The sequence below is a fragment of the Lepidochelys olivacea genome, assembly GCF_965140295.1.
Source record: "Lepidochelys olivacea isolate rLepOli2 genome assembly, chromosome: 1".
In the NCBI taxonomy this organism is placed as follows: domain Eukaryota; kingdom Metazoa; phylum Chordata; order Testudines; family Cheloniidae; genus Lepidochelys; species Lepidochelys olivacea.
Genome location: NC_140411.1, coordinates 53,699,182 through 53,718,740, shown reverse-complemented (window position 1 = coordinate 53,718,740; position 19,559 = coordinate 53,699,182). Strand labels below are relative to the sequence as shown.

The 19,559-nt window shown below is 40.4% G+C and overlaps 1 protein-coding gene across 1 annotated transcript in view; it reads left to right on the top strand.

Moving 5' to 3' along the window:
• ALG5 (ALG5 dolichyl-phosphate beta-glucosyltransferase) overlaps nucleotides 1–17,670 on the top strand; it is a 47,439-nt gene extending 29,769 nt beyond the window's left edge. Inside the window, exons 9-10 of the mRNA XM_084644818.1 lie at nucleotides 14,361–14,446; nucleotides 16,202–17,670. Coding sequence (XP_084500944.1) covers nucleotides 14,361–14,446; nucleotides 16,202–16,314 — 199 coding nt within the window. The 3' untranslated portion in view covers nucleotides 16,315–17,670. The remainder of the gene's footprint in view (nucleotides 1–14,360; nucleotides 14,447–16,201) is intronic.
• The last annotated feature ends 1,889 nt before the right edge of the window (nucleotides 17,671–19,559 follow it).

Here is a 19,559-nt window from a genome sequence, read left to right as displayed (position 1 = left end):
ATATGGTGTCCTAACCTGCTTTAGTCAGAGGTACTGCTGTGAAGTTAGCCTTATGCTGTAGCTTACTCTGTAAATTACCATAAAGCAATACCCTTAAGGCTTTCTGATGTTTATAAAACTTGGAACCCCTTATCAAGAATGCTTGCTGTGCTCATGGAGAAAGAGTGACTTATATTTTTCCATGATTCTCTGCAAATATTCCAAAATGGCAAATTTGTCTAAAACAAGAATAATTAGTTTTTTTCCTTTGATATCTAATGTAGCTTTCAACAAATTTCTCTTCTAGTTTCACTGTGTATATTTGCATCCAGTCATTGCATGTTTTATTAATAGATTTGCCCTATTTAGCTGTTTGGAAGCATAATTCACCCTTTAGAAACAGCATTAATTATTAAATAAAACAATTTCTGCACAAAACTGTGAGACTCTGACAATCCAATAACTCAGACTCCCTTTGGATAAATCTGGGCCCTGATGCATTTGCCATGTGTAACTTGGCGGGAGCTGAGCAGCCAATCTGGCTGTGTACCAAGGAGGCTGTACACATCTCCTGAGAGTGAGTGGAAATAACATGGGGGACAGGGAGAAACCCAGCTTCTTCCTGCTGCTGCCCAACAAAGACAGTGATTCCATCCCAGCAGGCCTCTCATCAATATTAGTTAGACAGTTTGTCTTCATGGTGCCTCCACAAGGTCCCTGCAAGTGCGGGAGGGGTATGTTCACTCTGGCTCAGAGCAGCAGGGAATCCTTAATGGATTCATATACCACTTCTGGCTGATGATCTCATTCTGAGATTGTCCACTGGGGACTGGAGAGAAGCTGCTGTCGGAGAGGAAGGATAGTCTTTATGCTGCACAGGGACTCTGGGATCTGCACTGTATTACCGTCTCTGCTATGGGTTTCCTGCAAGATGTGTCCAAGTTACTTAATTTCTGTGTGTCCTATTTCCCCATCAGTAAAATGAGGAAAGTACCTCCCTAGTATTAATGAATTTATCCTCATGATACCCTTTTGAATTAGGAAAGTGCTCCAATACTATAGCGATCGGGGGGAGGAGGGGCAGCAGGGTGCTTAGAAAAGCTAACAAATAAGATCCTATTTCAGGGGCATACCTGTCTGAAGACACTGACACTGGCCTCCCTACCCACCCTTCATCAGCTCAACTCAGCTTTAAGCACTTTACTTCTGCAGAATCCTCCCCTGCCCTCTCTGCTGGGCTGACTGGATTCAGGATCATTTGGCACAGTGTAGAGCTGAGTTACATAGGAAGGACGGGACAAATACGTCCTTTTCTCCTGTATAACTCGGATCCAGGATTTGGCCCTTAGCTCTCACTTTGAGAGAATAAAACTAAAGTTGGCTCAGTCTCCCCTTAGAACTTCCTTTCTCTTGTCAGGTTGTCCCAGCCTGAACATTCACTGCAGCTTTGCATATTGATTTAAAAAAAATACCTACTCTGCCCTTCTTTCACAGAATGCTCTAGCCTATCAGATGAATAGTTAAGTAGGCTAAAAATTAGGAAACGGTGTATTTATCCCATGTCTTTTTGGTAAATAATATTTTATAGATATTTTGTTATCAAAGACCTGAACTAACAGTGTTGTAGTGATTTGTCTGGAAAAACGTACACGACAGGTACACAATAAATCTTTTACACTTTCAAGTTTTTCCTCCGTTTTTAACTCTCCCCTCCCCTTCCTCCACCCCACCCCCCAATATTCTAAAAGCATTAAGTGGCTAATCCTGCAAGGTCATAGTCAAAGTCAGAGAAATTAAGGCTAAAACCACCAAATCATCTAGTCCAACTTCCTATATATCACAGGCCAGCACCTGTGCACTAACCCAACTCCCAGTGACATCAGGAGGAGGATGTACAGCATCTGGCAGGACTGCGTCCTGACATTGCACAATCACTCTTGTGCCTCTCAAATGCCCTTCATTTCACTCCTCAGTTTACCTACACATCACACAAACATGACTTCTCATTTAGAGTTGAAAATTATTTTACATCAAAAATAATCACAACTAAAGTTCTAGAAAGTAACTTGGACTAAAGGAATGTAACCAACATAATCTTAGGTTTCTTGCCTGAATAATTTTTTGTCCCATATTTTTGGAGCTTTGTTGCACATTTTAGCTTCAGTAAATCAAGAGATATGTCATGCCCAAAGCTAACTTCTTAAAGCAGAACAATCTTCACTCCAAAAAGTTAGCGTTCAACATTTAACACTATTCAAAATTAATAGCTTTTTTTAAAAAAAAAAATGGAAGTCTTCACTTCATTATTATTGACCTGTATTCTGAGTTGGTGTCTGTAGTGAGCTATCACAGCGGAATACTTTATAAATCCTTTGACATTTGAGATTTCTAATGCAATTAGTACCAAACCAACTGTAACTCTGCAAAGTGCCCCTCTAACTGTAACTTGAATTTCTGTCACATCAAACACAAAAAGATGAACTGCTGAGAAAGTCCTGAGAGGAGTGAAGGCTGGGGAGAAACTACTGAACCAACATCCAGTTTTGTAGTTCAAAGTGACTCCATGCTGAGCTTCTTGCATATATGGAGGAGGCCAGCTGCTCCTGCAGGCAAGGCCCCAGGAATTCCTCCCCTCAGATAAAGGGAGAAGCAGCCTTTTGTGCATGCTAGAGAGAGCAAGTGCTGAATTAGCAGGGCAGCAGGAGAGAGTGCCGCTTCTTCTTTTGGAGCACTGGACCCTGTCAGAGCTGCTCCTGAAAAGAGAGAAGCAGTTATCCAAGAGATAGCTAGATTTATTTTTGTCTCTCTCAGCAGCCTGTTAACATACCTCACTGAAGGAACGAGTGTTGAGAGCACATTCTCTCTCAGTTGTGAGCCAGATATCTTTCACTAACAATATATGTGGCAATGTAAACAGTTTTCAGAGTAACAGCCGTGTTAGTCTGTATTCGCAAAAAGGAAAGGAGTACTTGTGGTGCCTTAGAGACTAACCCAATTTATTTGAGCATAAGCTTTCATGAGGTGAGCTGTAGCTCACGAAAGCTCATGCTCAAATAAATTGGTTAGTCTCTAAGGTGCTACAAGTCCTCCTTTTCTTAATGTAAACAGTGTAGATGTCCTGCTGCTAGACTGGACGGAGTGAAAAAAAACTTTTGTTTTTAAGTAGCTAGCAAGCCACCAAAAAGGAATGGTTACAGTATTTTCAGCGTTTCTTCACCAACATCTTTTAAATGGAGCCTTTTGTTTCTGTTTTCTCATCCCATGCCATGGGGACGGGGGGGGGGGGGGGGGAGAGATGGGATGTCAAAAAAACCCTCCTGAAAATCAGATCCAAATGTTAACTTGAATTGGATCTCTTTGTGTCTTACCACTTCCACCTTTCTATTTCAGTTTCACAGTTATTGACCAGAGCATCTCCTTCTCCTTAATATTAAATCTTTCAGCAGTCTGAGAGCACAAACTCTTATTTGCTATATCTGAATTTGATGTATAGGTGCTCACAAACAGGAAAACATGGGTAGAGTTGAAATACTTTAGGTGCTCAGATACTATCATGATGAGGGCCATAGAAGTGCCTAGGTAAACTAGCGTGGGGTGTTTTTAAACTCCTTTCATTGTTTGTAAAGTGTTTTGAAATCCATAGACAAAAGGTATTCTAGACATGCAAAGCCATATAAAGGAGTATTGTATTTGTCTCATAGCATTATAAGTTACTATGCATGCATTCTATTTAGAATTAAAGGGGGGAGATTTTTTTGGGATTATTTTTAAAGCTGCCTTTTGGATAGTCTTTTGCATACCTACCAGTACAAACCAAATGTTTTTGAAATTTATTTCCGATACAGCTAAGTTTTGACATTGATCTGAAATGAGAGCAATCTCCAAACAAAGAGCATATGCTTTGTTTTAGGCTTTGAATCTGATTAAACCACTAATCTATTTCTCAGAAATAGATTATGCACATTTTTTAAATTTAAACTTAAAAAAAAAAGTTAAAAGGCTTATATTAAAAGCATAACAGAGACAGTTGGGAATTACTTGTTTCCAGATTTAAAGAGAAGATATTTCTATTTCTACAACTACAATCTTAACCTGAAAGATGATCTGTTTTTTCTTTTGATTTTCTTTTTTAAAACCATAAACTACTGAAGGAAGTTTAGCCAATCAGATGGCTACACTGGCAGATAGTAAATTTTAAGTCAGAAATACTGTCCTTTTCTGACCCAAAGGGATCTCTTAAAAGTTCCTTGCATCTTGGATTCCTTTCCCTGCAGGAAGGAATCAAATATTCCAGGTGTTGTTTGATGGATCCTGCCTCATACTGGATTCTAGTCACATTAGGGAAATTCCAAGTGTATTTTTTATTCCTCTCAATGATTGACAATTAGATGCTTTCTGTACCTCTGTGACAGGTTAAATTTATGTTTTGTTAGGCAACTCACAGCTGATTGATGGGAAGAAACATTTTGTTTGTATAATTTTGCCTGAAGAGGGTGCCTCGTGTTGTGGTACCAACTGTTTCTTCTTAAAATTACGCTGAGCTAGTGAACATTGTAAAAATAATTAACTTTCATTTGTTTCTCCAATATAAGCACTAAGTGTGCACTTTTACCTCAAATATTACTGGTAAAATGGCACCACCTTATTCCACAGATCCAAGTCTTGCTGTATCCGCTCGCTATCCGCTCGCTTAAGTGACACAAGTTTTGTCCCTCCTCTTAGTCCTGCAGAGCCAATACAAATAAGGGAATGAGTTGGATTTGCTGCAGAGTTATTTGTTAACTAAGGCCTGGCCTAAACTTAACTGTCGGCTAGGAGAGGTTTAAAAAAAAAAAAACACCTAAACAAACCACTTCCCTAACCGACATAGCTATACCAGGGGAAGGGGTTGGGGGAAACAAAAACGAAGCTTACAAGAAGTGGAAGATTGGACAAATGACCAGGGAATAGTATAAAAATATTGCTCAGGATGCAGGAGTGAAATCAGGAAGGCCAAATCACACCTCGAGTTGCAGCTAGCAAGAGATGTTAAGAGTAACAAGAAGGGTTTCTTCATGTTTATTAGCAACAAGAAGAAAGCCAAGGAAAGTGTGGGCCCCTTACTGAATGAGGGAGGCAACCTAGTGACAGAGGATGTAGGAAAAGCTAATGTACTCAATGCTTTTTGTGCCTCTGTCTTCACGAACAAGGTCAGCTCTCAGACTACTGCACTGGACAGCACAGCATGGGGAGGAGGCGATCAGCCCTCTGTGAAGAAAGAAGTGGTTCGGGACTATTTAGAAAAACTGGATGAGCACAAGTCCATGGGGCTGGATGCGCTGCATCCGAGAGTGCTAAAGGAGTTGACGGATGTGATTGCAGAGCCATTGGCCATTATCTTTGAAAACTCATGGCAATCTGGGGAAGTCCCGGATGACTGGAAAAAGGCTAATGTAGTGCCCATCTTTTAAAAAGGGAAGAAGGAGGATCCTGGGAACTACAGGCCAGTCAGCCTCACCTCAGTCCCTGGAAAAATCATGGAGCAGATCCTCAAGGAATCAATTCTGAAGCACTTAGAGGAGAGGAAAGTGATCAGGAACAGTCAGTATGGATTCACCAGGGGCAAGTCATGCCTGACTAATCTAATTGCCTTCTATGACTAGATAACTGGCTCTGTGGATGAGGGGAAAGCGGTGGACGTGTTGTTCCTTGACTTTAGCAAAGCTTTTGACACGGTCTCCCACGGTATTCTTGCCAGCAAGTTAAAGAAGTATGGGCTGGATGAATGGACTATAAGGTGGATAGAAAGTTGGCTAGATTGTCGGGCTCAACGGGTAGTGATCAATGACTAGTCTAGTTGGCAGCCGGTATCGAGTGGAGTGCCCCAAAGGTCGGTCCTCGGGCCGGTTTTGTTCAATATCTTCATAAATGATCTGGAGGATGGTGTGGATTGCACCCTCAGCAAGTTTGCAGATGACACTAAACTGGGAGGAGAGGTAGATACGCTGGAGGGTAGGGATAGGATACAGAGGGCCCTAGACAAATTAGAGGATTGGGCCAAAAGAAATCTGATGAGGTTCAACAAGGACAAGTGCAGAGTCCTGCACTTAGGACGGAAGAACCCCATGCACCGTTACAGACTAGGGACCGAATGGCTCGGCAGCAGTTCTGCAGAAAAGGACGTAGGGGTGGCAGTGAACGAGAAGCTGGATATGAGTCATCGGTGTGCCCTTGTTGCCAAGAAGGCCAATGGGATTTTGGGATGTATAAGTAGGGGCATTGCCAGCAGATCGAGGGACGTGATCGTTCCCCTCTATTCAACATTGTTGAGGCCTCATCTGGAGTACTGTGTCCAGTTTTGGGCCCCACACTACAAGAAGGATGTGGAAAAATTGGAAAACATCCAGTGGAGGGCAACAAAAATTATTAGGGGACTGGAACACATGACTTATGAGGAGAGGCTGAGGGAACTGGGATTGTTTAGTCTGTGGAAAAGAAGAATGAAGGGGGATTTGATAGCTGCTTTCAACTACCTGAAGGGAGGTTCCAAAGAGGATGGATCTAGACTGTTCTCAGTGGTAGCTGATGACAGAACAAGGAGTAATGGTCTCAAGTTGCAGTGGGGGAGGTTTACGTTGGATATTAGGGAAAACTTTTTTCACTAGGAAGATGGTGAAGCACTGGAATACGTTACCTAGGGAGGTGGTGGAATCTCCTTCCTTAGATATTTTTAAGGTCAGGCTTGACAAAGCCCTGGCTGGGATGATTTAGTTGGGGATTGGTCCTGCACTGAGCAGGGGGTTGGACTAGATGACCTCCTGAGGTCCCTTCCAACCCTGATATTCTATGATTCTATGAAGCAACCTTGTGTAGTTGCAGGCATACCAACAAAAATTTGCCAGTGTATCTTTTCATTTGGGGAACTCTTGCTAGTATAATCTATATCTCCACTAAATGGGTTTGCCACTATAACTATACCGGCACGCCCTTGCCAATCTAGATAAGGCCTACGTTCCAGATAGTCTCACATGTATAACAAAGGGCCTAACTTTGTCCTGGAAAACACTTGTTGCTGGTGATGATGCACGAGCAGGAAAAAGCTGGGCTGGAGTTTCAGAGCCCAGGGTGAGTTTGCAGGGCCGGCAGGATAAACATACTGGAAGTTGAGCACAATTGATTTGGAAATTGATACAGATTGCTTGTGCATGCTATGACAGGATCCCCGGGGTACAGCCTAGGACTGTGGGACCGCTGTGCCCCCTGAACTCTCTCCAGCCTTGCTAGTGATCAGCAGCAAACCCCTCCAGGAGCTGTGATCACTCGGCACAACAGCATGTGGAGCCCCACACCCAGCTATATTGCATGAATGCTCCCAGAGCCACTCATGAATCACACAGAGACAGGCATCAGAGCAAATTCCCCCCAGCTCCCAGTACTGTACCCCAGGAATATACCGTCTTGTACTGCTCAAGATGAGTAGTGCAAATTTATTAATTGGTTCACCACTTCATCAGTGGAAAGTGGATATTCACCAGCCTTTGTAAACCAGAGCAAATTTGCCACACACCTCATACAAACTCACTGGTAAAGATAAACACTTAAGCAAATGTGTTGACTATAAAAGATAGATTTTAAGTGATAGGCAAAAAGTCAGTTGCCAAAAGAAAAAAAATAAGTTTGCAATGTAAACTCTCAACCCTATTAGACTTGGCAGCAAGTATATTAAGCAGTTTTTCTCACCCCACTGGATATTGCAGTCCTTAATATACAGATTTGTCCCTTAAATCTGGGTCAGTCTCCTCTGTTTGAATCTTCAGTCTTCTTCTCAGTGTCTTTGTTGTTTGCAGCATAGGTGGGGGCAGGAGAAAAGGCCCCCCGTGTAGTCACTGTGTCTGTTTTATAACCTCAGTCCCATGTGCTTGGGGACCACAAGTCCAGGCGTGTCTGGGGGCATTGCTGAGTCTCCAGGCAAGGTTGAGCAATTCCCCTGCTGTGGCCTCATGTAGGTGAATCATTGAATTGTAGCTCCTTTGCTGGACAATGGCTGTTGATGGTTTGATTGATACCCTGCCCCGGGTGTTGGTTACATTCCTTTCTCTTGCCTTTGGTGAGCTAATATCTGGCTGATTCCCCAATTTACAGCATTATTTTCGTGACAGCTATAGAACACAATTCTCATAACTTCATATGCATTAATGATATACATATATGGATAGAGAAAAGACTTTCAGCAGGTCATAACCTTTTCCCTGATACCTTACAAGGCATGCTTCATATGTAAGATCACAGTCATATACAAATGAGGAATATGGGGGTTACAGGGCGCTGCCCCAAGGTACAGAATATCACACAAGCGGTTTCGAATTGTGTTCTAACATGTGTTAACTAAAACAATCTTAAATTGCAGCATAGGTAAAGGAACAAATTCCTAGGGTTAAATACGACCAGGAACAAATGTTTACTCCTTTGTCTATGCTACAATTTAAGATCGTGCTCATTAACCTGTGTTAGAACACAATTAAAAATAAGTGCACTACTGGATCTTCCTAAAGCAGTCCTGGCTCTCATAAAACTCCAAGATTATGAACCTGAATCGCAAATGGCAGGTGCACTCCCTTAATCTGGGTGCAGATATCGCACTTGCCAACTAATAAGGTTACAACCTCCAAATCCACTAGTGTCACTTTGCTCTTGTCCAGATTAAGCCTCAGCTAGTTCACCCTTGTTCATATTGTGATCATAAAGACAGTAGATTCCAGTGCACCATCTGGTCTGACGAGATGTAGAACTAGTTATCATCATGTTACTGAATACGTTGCAATCTGTTTCCTCACTAACTCTGATAGTGGATGTGCATACACCTTGAAATGTACCCCAGTAGTATCCCACCCATGAGTCCTTTTCCTTTAGGCATTCAACGTGGGAGGAGGAAGTGGTTCAAGGTTAGGACATGTTCATCATCACATGCCGTCGGGGGGAGGGAGCACCTTCTTGCCAGGGATGTTCGTCCTTTACTTTCCTGGTCACTAAAATTTGCTCACAATTCTTTTTTAATGTCACTTCAGCAGGATAGTGATGTCCTGGCATTGCATTAATCAATTTCTATAAGGTGGTAAAACTTACAATAGTGCTTAGCTGATGATTGAACTCTGTTCATTAGTTCCCTAGGCTGAGCAGCATTTTTAGACCAGTTAGTGCAGTGTAATACATAGGACAATTAAATGATCTGTCCCTGTTAAGATTTCTAGTCAATTACTACATGTAATGGGTATTATGGAATTATAACATATTAGAGCAGTGGTCACCAACCCGTCGAACGCCTGGTCAATCCTGGAGACTCTCCCAGTCGATCGGGATCTCCAGCCACGGTGGCACAGCAGGGCTGCCTGCCGTGGCCAGCATGCCCCTCCCGGAAATGGCCAGCAAACCCCTGAGGCCCCGTGGGGTGGGGGGGGAGGCAAGGGTCTGCGTGCGCTGCCCCTGCCTGCAAGCACACCCCCGCAGCTCCCATTGGCTGGGAATGGAGAGCTGTGGCCAATGGGAGCTGTGGGGGCAGTGCCTGCAGAGGGGGGCAGCACATGGAACCATGTGCCTCCCCCAGGGGCCGCAGAAGCCCGTTGTCCCCTTCCGGGAGCGGTGTGGCCACATGGTGCACTACAGGCTGGCAGGGTGGCCCGGCTCATGATGGGGAGGATGTGCTGATGTGCCTGAGTGGGGCTGGGACAGGCAGGGAGCCTGCCTTAGCCCCGCTGCGCCGCCGACTGGGAGCCGCCTGAGGTAAGTGTCCCCCTCCCGGAGCCAGCACCCCATTACCCCCTCCTGCACCCCAACCCCTGCCTCAGCCCAGTGAAAGTGAGTGAGGGTGCAGGAGAGCAAGCGACATGGGAGGGAGGGGGGATGGAGTGAGCGGGGCAGGGGCAGATCCTGCCCTTAAATTCAAAAAGTGATCTTGGGCGTAAAAAGGTTGGAGACCACTGTATTAAAGCTAAAAGCTTGTTTGCAGCTATTCAGAGGTGAATATAACAAATGAATATATCTTTGCTTACAAATCTAAAATGTCAGCCAGAAATGACAAGTAATACAAACCTAGAATTTCAATAGAACAAACTGGAGTAATTAGGCAGGGTTAATAAACAGTGTTCAGTTCTCAATTGTTCGTAGGTTGTTGGGTTTTTTTTAAACAATTTTTAAACAGCAACATCGCTTGGAACAGATTCAGCACATTCAGACAAATTCATTTACTTCGATAACTGCTTTTGTGGCAGCTAATGGGCCCTATTCCCACTCTGAAGTCATCTTGATTTGAGATTATTGCAAACCTCTGGTTCCCTAGCTAACTTAACTTGGCTGCCTTCTGCACCTATTGCGTTTTTCTATTGTTGTACAGGGTAATGTTAATAGTTCTGCTTTTTGAATATATATGTGCAATATGGCTGAGTTACAGTTGCCATGGAAACCATTAGTTTGAATTTCCTATTTTAGTGATGTAGTGAGGAGGCCAATGTGTAATCACTTGTGTTTGACTGTGGCGGTATCTGACTGTATGGGGGTGTCTCTCTGGATTCCTGCACTAGCACCTATTTTGAGATATATTCTTGCTGCTTCACTAATTGTAATGTATTATTTTTAATTATGTTAAAGTCCTGTACGGTTTTGTCTGAAAGGAGGGTGGTTTGGAGTGGAATGGGGGAAGCAGCATTTCTAACTCATCTGACAATCTGCAGAGGCTTGTGTCTCTTTTGCATGCTACTGACCACCTTTCTACAATAGCCTCTGTCAAAATACCATGAAGATTACAGGAAAGATTCAGAGTTTGCAGTCCAGGGGAGTGGAAACTGCAGCTGCTTTAAGACATCTTTGCACCCTCTTGATCCTGGTCTGTTAAGGGGTCTGGAGAGTCCCTCAGCATAATTTAGACAATTCCTCTAAATTACAGCAGCCTCCCTAGGCTGTCCTATGGGTTAACTTGCAATGCTTCCTGGAATTTTCAGTGTTGTCTGATGCAGCTTCTCCCACCTTCAGAAAACCACCTGCACAGGGACACATAAGGGATCATGGGAGGACAGCTTTATGGCTGCATTCATCAATTCTTGCACTGGGGAATCCTTCCCATGACAAATATGAGACTTATGGGCCCCTTTACACTTCTCTGGCCAGCACTTTTATGTAACATAAAGTGTCTAGAGCAGAGGGAAGGATCTTGCCCTAGATGGGGGGAGGGGGCAGAAGCAAGATAGGTATTTAACAATTTTATTTAAAAGCAAGAGTTTCTTTTAAATCTTAAACTCTTTAATTTCCCCCAGTCAAACTGTTGTTTTCAAAGGGGCTGGAGTAAAAAGGCAGTCAGCAGCAGTGGGGAGTGATTTAAATGACTGATTTGCATTGCTTAACTTTTTAAAATCTAGCTGAGGCTTTGTAAAACTAATTTCAAAATTTGCTATGGCAAATTCAAATTAAAATGTATAACAAACTACATTCTAAATGATTGTTTATTTTCTTTGAATGTCAGTGCTGTAAGGGTTTAAAAATTATTTACATTTTACAAATGCTATTGGCAAAATATAAAATACAAAGTTAAAGCTCTGCTCCTTCTAACACTTAAGCTGGTATGTAACTGTCTACCTGAATGATCAAATTGACTTCAGTGGGACTGCTGGTGCTTAAAGTTAAGCATGTGCATAAGTGTTTGCAGCATCGCAGATAAAATTTATTTTTATTACACACTTCCTAGGGGGACAAAATCTTTGTCTCATCAAAATAAAATTGCTTCAGTGTTAGCAATGAAAGTTATTTAGACTTTAACAATGAGTGACAGGGTTGGTGAGATTAGATTTTTATTGGTAAATGTTGATAAATGTCATTTCCACAGTACACACACAAACTGCAAAAAAAAAATTTCCATCAATAATGATCTAAATTTACAAATAGGCCAAGTAAGAAAAATGCTGCTTGAGAAATTAGAGTTTGATTTGAGAATATTTACTTTGTATATTTTGACATGATGTTGACAATTTGTGTTTTAACAGTTAGAGCTTTAACTTTTTGAATTGCTGCATCTACTGTAATTAAATAATTGTCTGACCCCTCTCCCATAATTTCCCATGACTGAAAATTTAGATAAATGAAAATCGAAAAAAATGCTTAAAAATAAACATTGATATTCTCCATTGAAATTATCAAAAAATAAAAATTGAATTCTGTCACATCTAGTTATTGTGAACTCTTCAGGCACAGAGGCCAAAATTGTCAAGCCGTATTTTGAGGACCTAATGGTAGTATTTTCAAAAGTACCTATGTGACTTGGGAGCACAAATCCCATTGACTTCAAACTAAAAACCCTGATGGAGGAGTACAGCCTGATTATGTAAAGTATTTCAGCTTTCTTGACTTGTGGAAGTTCAATATATACAGGAAAGTGGTGTTGGTTGCAATTATAGCTGGCACTGTTTGCTTATCAATCTTGTATTTGTGTATGTGATATTCTTCCAGTAGGTATGTTAGAGACTCTGGACTTTTCTTCTTCAGCACAGATGAGCATTTTAAGTGTGGAAAAAAAAAACACTATGTAAAATCTGGAATTCTACTAATAATTAGGAAACCAATTAAGGAACCAGGTACAGAACACCCACTTCAGCAATTTAAGGCTATAAAATAGGAAGAAAGTAAAGAATTAACAACATGAAAACAAGTTTTTGAAATCGTGATTATTTTTTTTAAATCTATCCTGGTCACTAGCAGCTAACACCTCTCATTAGTTTAATATATTGGATGTTATATGAGAGTTAAAAGAGGTATGCACCCTTTAGCTAAAGCTGCCTTATGGCCACTAAGTTCCTGAAGTTTTCAACAGGTACCCTCTTCCTCCCCCGCCCCCAAGAAAACCTTTTAAACTTGAAAATTGTCTTTACTTAAACTTTTAACCTCCCCCAACCTTTAACAACAGAAATGGTTCAATGCCTTCTTATAGAAATATAGTAATGTATATGTTGTCTTTTAAATCAAAGCAAGAGGGTACTTCAAATAGGACTATAATGGATATCCTGGTTGGACAGTTGAAGGCACAAATTGTCTTATGTAACTATATCTTTTTATTAGTTAGACAATGCAGTTGCTGAAAAGGAAGTGCTAATGTTTTATGTCACTCTAAAAATCAATAACAATTGACTTAGAGCATAAGTGTTCGCATTCTTTAACAAACGTTTGGCATTTAAAATTAGTCGTTGCCTAGAAATAGTTAAGAAACAGGGAATTTGTGAGTGACCTATATGAAAGTCTGAAATAAAATTATCTTAATTCAGATAAGACACTTAATATTCCTGAACTGTTTCAAAAAAGACCTCTGTTACTCATGGCTGTCTAAGAACAAATGTTTAAGTGTAAAGAGAAACCTAATGACAGGTGAACAAGAAGTCAGAATATTTGGGGTTCAGTACTTAGTATATGAAACTAAATATAGAGAAATACTGACTTACTAGAGATTTAAATTTATCTCTAGTCACCCTTGCAATGCACAAGTTATATGTAGATAGCTATTTACTGAAAATCATGTCCTTTATGTCTAATAGCAATCATCCATGTATCCCATTGACCTCAGTGAGAGCTGTGGATGCTCAGCTGTTATGAAAACCAGGCCTGAAGAATGCTGAGCATATGAGGAATTTTAGCTGTACAAGTGGGGTGAAGAAATGAGTGAATCTTCATGCTTAAGTGTAGGTCTTATGGTGTTCGTTAGTGCCAGACATAGTGCAATGAGAAACTGTGTGAACTTGGCCAGTGCACCTACTCCTGACCTCTGCTACCCCAACTGTTCTAGTAGTGGATCTCTTCTGAGCAGAGCCTGCCAGTAAAAATGATAGACTTGAGGAGTGAAAAGGCTCTATAATGGTTTCTTATATGCACTCCCAGCTGTTCCTCAGCTCCCATCATTTCTCTGCTTCCTCACTTCCCTTCTGCATTGGTTTTTGACTCAAAGAAAACAAGGAGAGAGTTTCACATCAGCATACAGCAGCATCAAGAAAGGGAGGAGGAGCTTCAGGTGCAGTTGAAACCCGAGAAAACACTAGAGTAGTAGGTTGGTGCTGCAAGGAAGCTCTACAAAGATCTAAATCTTGACTGTGACCAAATGAAAAGTGTGAGTGCTGATACGAGCACTTCATCCTTTCTTTTAATGTATGTGTTGTGCAATGAGGTATTGTAATTTGTACCCTGGCTAGTTTCTGTCATTCAGCTATATAACGGATTGATCTTTCATGTGAATCTGACCTTCAGAGTATCAGTATAAACTTGATAACTCCACACTAAGTGCCTTAAATTACACCAGAACAGAGATTTAATTAACACTGCGGTGGTCTTTTTTCTGAAAATAAATACAAATGAATTTACTATTTCCTGTTCTATTTCAGGGCATTTGATGTGGAACTTCTTTACATAGCTCAGCTCTTGAAAATACCAATAGCAGAGGTTGCTGTCAACTGGACTGAAATTGATGGTGAGTAAATTGCTTACCCACCTCCCATCCCCGTGAGTGTCAGTCCAGAAAGCAATACCTTTGTATCATCCTCTAGTGACACACTTTTTTCCAAGCTTGAGGACCTGTTGCATTGACCCTTCTCCTCATACAGCCATCCAGTTGTAAAAGACCTGAAGGCAGTAAGGCTGGCCAGCTTCCCCTGATGGCTCCACTTCCAATACTTCCTTTCTCCGGCCCTTTCTTGTGATGGCTCCAAAACTTTCACCTCTCCCATGTACAGGCTCCCCTAGGTCACCCTCTTTGCTTCAGGTTTCTCACAGTGCCTTTTGCTTTCTAGCTTGTAGGGAACTCTGCTATAAGATACAGAGAGAGCATATTCTACCTAGCATGATGTCTAGCCCTATTGAAGAAGGGTTAGTTAAATTGTTTGCAAAAAGAAAAGGAGTACTTGTGGCACCTTAGAGACTAACCAATTTATTTGAGCATAAGCTTTCGTGAGCTACAGCTCACTTCATCGGATGCATACTGTGGAAAATACAGAAGATGTTCTTATAAATACAAACCATGAAAAAATGGGTGTTTACCACTACAAAATGTTTTCTCTCCCCCCACCCCACTCTCCTGCTGGTAATAGCTTATCTAAAGTGATCACTCTCCTTACAATGTGTATGATAATCAAGGTGGGCCATTTCCAGCACAAATCCAGGGTTTAACAAGAATGTCTGAGGAAAGGAGGGGAGCAGGGGGCGGGCTAGGAAAAAACAAGGGGAAATAGGTTACCTTGCATAATGACTTAGCCACTCCCAATCTCTATTCAAGCCTAAGTTAATTGTATCCAATTTGCAAATGAATTCCAATTCAACAGTCTCTCGCTGGAGTCTGGTTTTGAAGTTTTTCTGTTGTAATATCGCAACTTTCATGTCTGTAATCGTGTGACCAGAGAGATTGAAGTGTTCTCTGACTGGTTTATGAATGTTATAATTCTTGACATCTGATTTGTGTCCATTTATTCTTTTACGTAGAGACTGTCCAGTCTGACCAATGTACATGGCAGAGGGGCATTGCTGGCACATGATGGCATAGATCACATTGGTAGATGTGCAGGTGAACGAGCCTCTGATAGTGTGGCTGATGTTATTAGGCCCTGTGATGGTGTCCCCTGAATAGATATGTGGGCACAGTTGGCAACGGGCTTTGTTGCAAGGATAGGTTCCTGGGTTAGTGGTTCTGTTGTGTGGTATGTGGTTGCTGGTGAGTATTCGCTTCAGGTTGGGGGGCTGTCTGTAGGCAAGGACTGGCCTGTCTCCCAAGATTTGTGAGAGTGTTGGGTCATCCTTCAGGATAGGTTGTAGGGTTTGTGCTAGTGCTTTTAAGATTGTGTCTTGAGTGATTTTACGAAAGAAAAACAAACACATGCTTTCTTCCAATTACCTTTGCTCAGGTTCTAAGTCTAGTTGCCTGAACAAAGTGTGATTTATTGTGTAGCAGTAAATTTGTGTACATATGCCACTGTTGCATATGTTGAGCCACCATCTATTTCTGACCTAGAATGTCCCACTCTCAGTATAATTTCAAATATAATTTAAATTATAAAGCATTAACTTTTCAAATGGAAATGTTTATTAAAGTCAAGGGCTAAATCATGGTGCTGAATAAGCTAACAATGCAGATGTTCTCTGGTTAAATCTATCTTACTGATGTTAACTTTATTGAAGGTGAACACTTGTTTAAACATTGTCCCTCTGATTTTTTTGTATCTTTTATTAACCATAGGTTCAAAACTGGTTCCCTTTTGGAGCTGGCTGCAGATGGGCAGGGATCTTCTTTTTATACGACTGAGATATTTGACTGGTGCCTGGCGTCTCGAAACAAGCAAATCTAATTAGGTTATTTACATTCTCCAAATGCATTATTACACATAATGGAGCATGAGAACTATTTCAAGTGAACTAAAATGTTGAAGAAATCTGAGGTCACTCTTCATTGCTGCTGTTATGTACTGCATTTTTGCAATGTACGTATATTTTATAAAATTGCCGATAGTCAAATGTTCCTATAATCTGAAAGAAAAAGCATCTTTAAACAACGTATGTTTTGATCCCAGCATCTGTTTTTTCTTTTCTTCTGTAGCAGCTTTAAAGGTTCTTGCATAAATTCACTCAGATTAAATAAACAAATCTGCTTTTGTCTCACTGTGCAGTTGAAATTCCCGTTAATGCACATTAAAAGGAGCCCATATCCCATGAAGTGCAATATTGTGGATGACCAAAGCCCTTTTTGATTCTGTGTATTTGAACACACATATATGTTGTGATTTGGAATTGGTAATAGTGGTATTAAATTACTTCTATGGATTTAGGCTATTATTTTAAATCTTTAAATGGTATGGCTGATATTAATGGATTTTACTGTGTTATACAACGAATGCGCTATTTTCCTGAGAACTTGTTCAGTAATCTCATAAAATTCCAATTGTAATCTGTCTTGACCTGCAATTTAAAACACTTAAGTCTGAGATCTTACTTCATATTCACTCCCCATGGACTATAACATTTCCAAAAGAAAGCACATTTAATTTTAAAATGCTTTCTTTTACAATTAGATACAATCTGGCCATTCAGGTGAATATTATATGTACTAGACTGGGAGCCTCAAGAACTGTTGTACAGAGGCCAGAGAGAAAGTAGTTTGATACTAACAGACTGACACCTTGGAGTTGCTGGGGGTCGTGTGCGTTAAGGATGTTTGGTTTTTAGCTGTGAAGGTCATGAGCTTTCAGCTTTAAGGGCTGGGCTTTTTACTAATAAAGTATCTCAACCTATCATGGAGCATAACTTTAAAATGGCAAATGTCAAAAAGACTCATTTGTGATTGCCAAACAAGTAAACCAGTTTCTTGAACCTACCATAAAGGGTAATATGTTTCACACTTTGTTAAGAAGTTGTTCCCATGAGCTTGTTTAAAGCAAAGAAAATGGAGTGTACAACCAGTTGTACTTTCAGATATGTTAAGTTGGAATCTGTCTTTTCTCCTTTTACAAGTTGTTATACACTTCTAGGGTTTGGTTACCTCAGTTTTCTGGAGGATGAAGTAGTACTGAAATAAAATCTCAATGAACATGTTCAGTTTTTGTTTTATAGTCTTCACTTCCTTTGGTGTTCTGGTCCATATAGATCTGTCACTTCTGCTGAATGAGTTATGTGACTGGTTGCTGCATTAACCAGAATAAAGTGATAACTGCTCACTTGTGGTAAGTGTTCTGTGCACTACTGATGTGATAGGCAGGGCTGGTAATATCACCTGTTAAGGTTGTTTGATGTTTCCCATTATAAGATCATGTTTTCAGAAGCTTATAACTTTCTCAAACTAACCATTTGGGCTGCAGTTTTCCATGCAAGGTGTCTGCCTCAGTCTGATTTTGAAAACTTCAACTGAATATTTTTGGCAGCTTCTTAGAAAGAGGCTAGGGGAATTCAGGTGTTGGGTTTTTCTTTAAACCAAGGAAACTACACACAAAATACCTGCATTAAAAGAATCCTTCCAGATTAAATATCACAGGATTTGTCGGTAAAAACCATTATATTAGATTATGGAAATTACTATGCATTTGAGCAACACTGATCATAAATCTGTGTATAACAAAATTAAAATGAAAGGCTTAAATAATCAGATCTCATCATGAAGCTGGCAAAAAACAAACTTCAAAATTATTTGTTTCACAGCTTTCAGAATTGACCTACTTTCATTTCTCCAAAATTTTCTGCAGAACTTTAATCAATATCTTCAGGTTTTGAATCATTATCCAAATGTTTCTTTTACTGAAAATTAGTTTTCAGTAATGAAGATTTCAGTAAACAAAAAACATCAGTGATTTTGAAAACGTTGGACAAAAATTGATAAATGTGGCAGAAAGTTTTGCAAAAGAGAATTTTTAATAAAAAGCTGTCAACTTTATCAAAAGTTTTTTTCACTGGCCATTTTCTGTAGAAAAATGGCCTTTCAAAAAGAAAACAATAAATTCTTTGTTAAATTTTGACAAGCCCTAAAATTCATCTAATTCTTTTACTCAGGATTCTTCCAGTGTTATTGGATAATATGAAGCAATGGTGGAGCAGAGACTCCATCATTAAGAATGTGTATAGATATACATTGTAATGCAACTTCACAATAAACTCTTTTCCCTGACATTTTCCATATGTTGTCTTTTAGCACACTCCCCTTAAATATAATCTGACAAGACATTTGGAACATGACTGCTGCAGGAAAAAAGCCTGAGTAGTAATTCTGTTCTGTTAATAAAATATTCTCAATTTTTTTAGTAGCTTGACCTGGAAATTACAAATTTGGTCTGAAAAAAGTTAATATGCAGCATTTTTGGAACAGTTGGAGAGTTAATTTTGAAACTGTTCACTACAGTTGGTCTGTCTTGAGGGTGCCACACATTTTCTGAAGTCCACAAAGCTCCTGGTGGAGTCTGAAGTCTACATGCTCTCCTGCAGAGAGGAGATAGGGATTTAATTGCTAAACCGTTCCAAATGTGGCTCAGCAGAGGCAAGAGACTCCAAGAACGCCTATTACAAGTGAGTAACTGCCTTTTTATTGTGTTTGACAATAAAATGACATAATTCTGATACTTCCTGGGAGTTTGTTTATTCCAGTAAAGAACAGTGATTCACTTTGATCTTTTTTGATAGATAACCTTTTCTGCAGATACACAGTACATCACAGGCCAAATCCATCACTGGTATAACTCCTGAATTTAGCTCTATATTCTCAGTCCATAGGCTCAATGACACTGCAGCATTATTTCAGGGCAGTGCACATGGGCACAAGTAATAAAGCAATTTCAATCCATTTGGAATGCGCAGAATGAACAAAATGATGAAGTGTCAGCAACGAAAGGCAGGAGATGGCTCCAGTTCATTCTGCAGAACTGTATTCAATATACCAGTTGCAGAATTCAAAACAAATATCTGAGGACATTCCCATACCAACTGGAAACAAATGCCCAGATTAGTTTTACAACTAGTTTTTACACAGGTGCGATGCAAATTTAAACTGAATTAATGTTTGAAAAGTACAGAACATCCTTAGCTGTGGCATACACACCTTCAATATCTATTCTTGAATC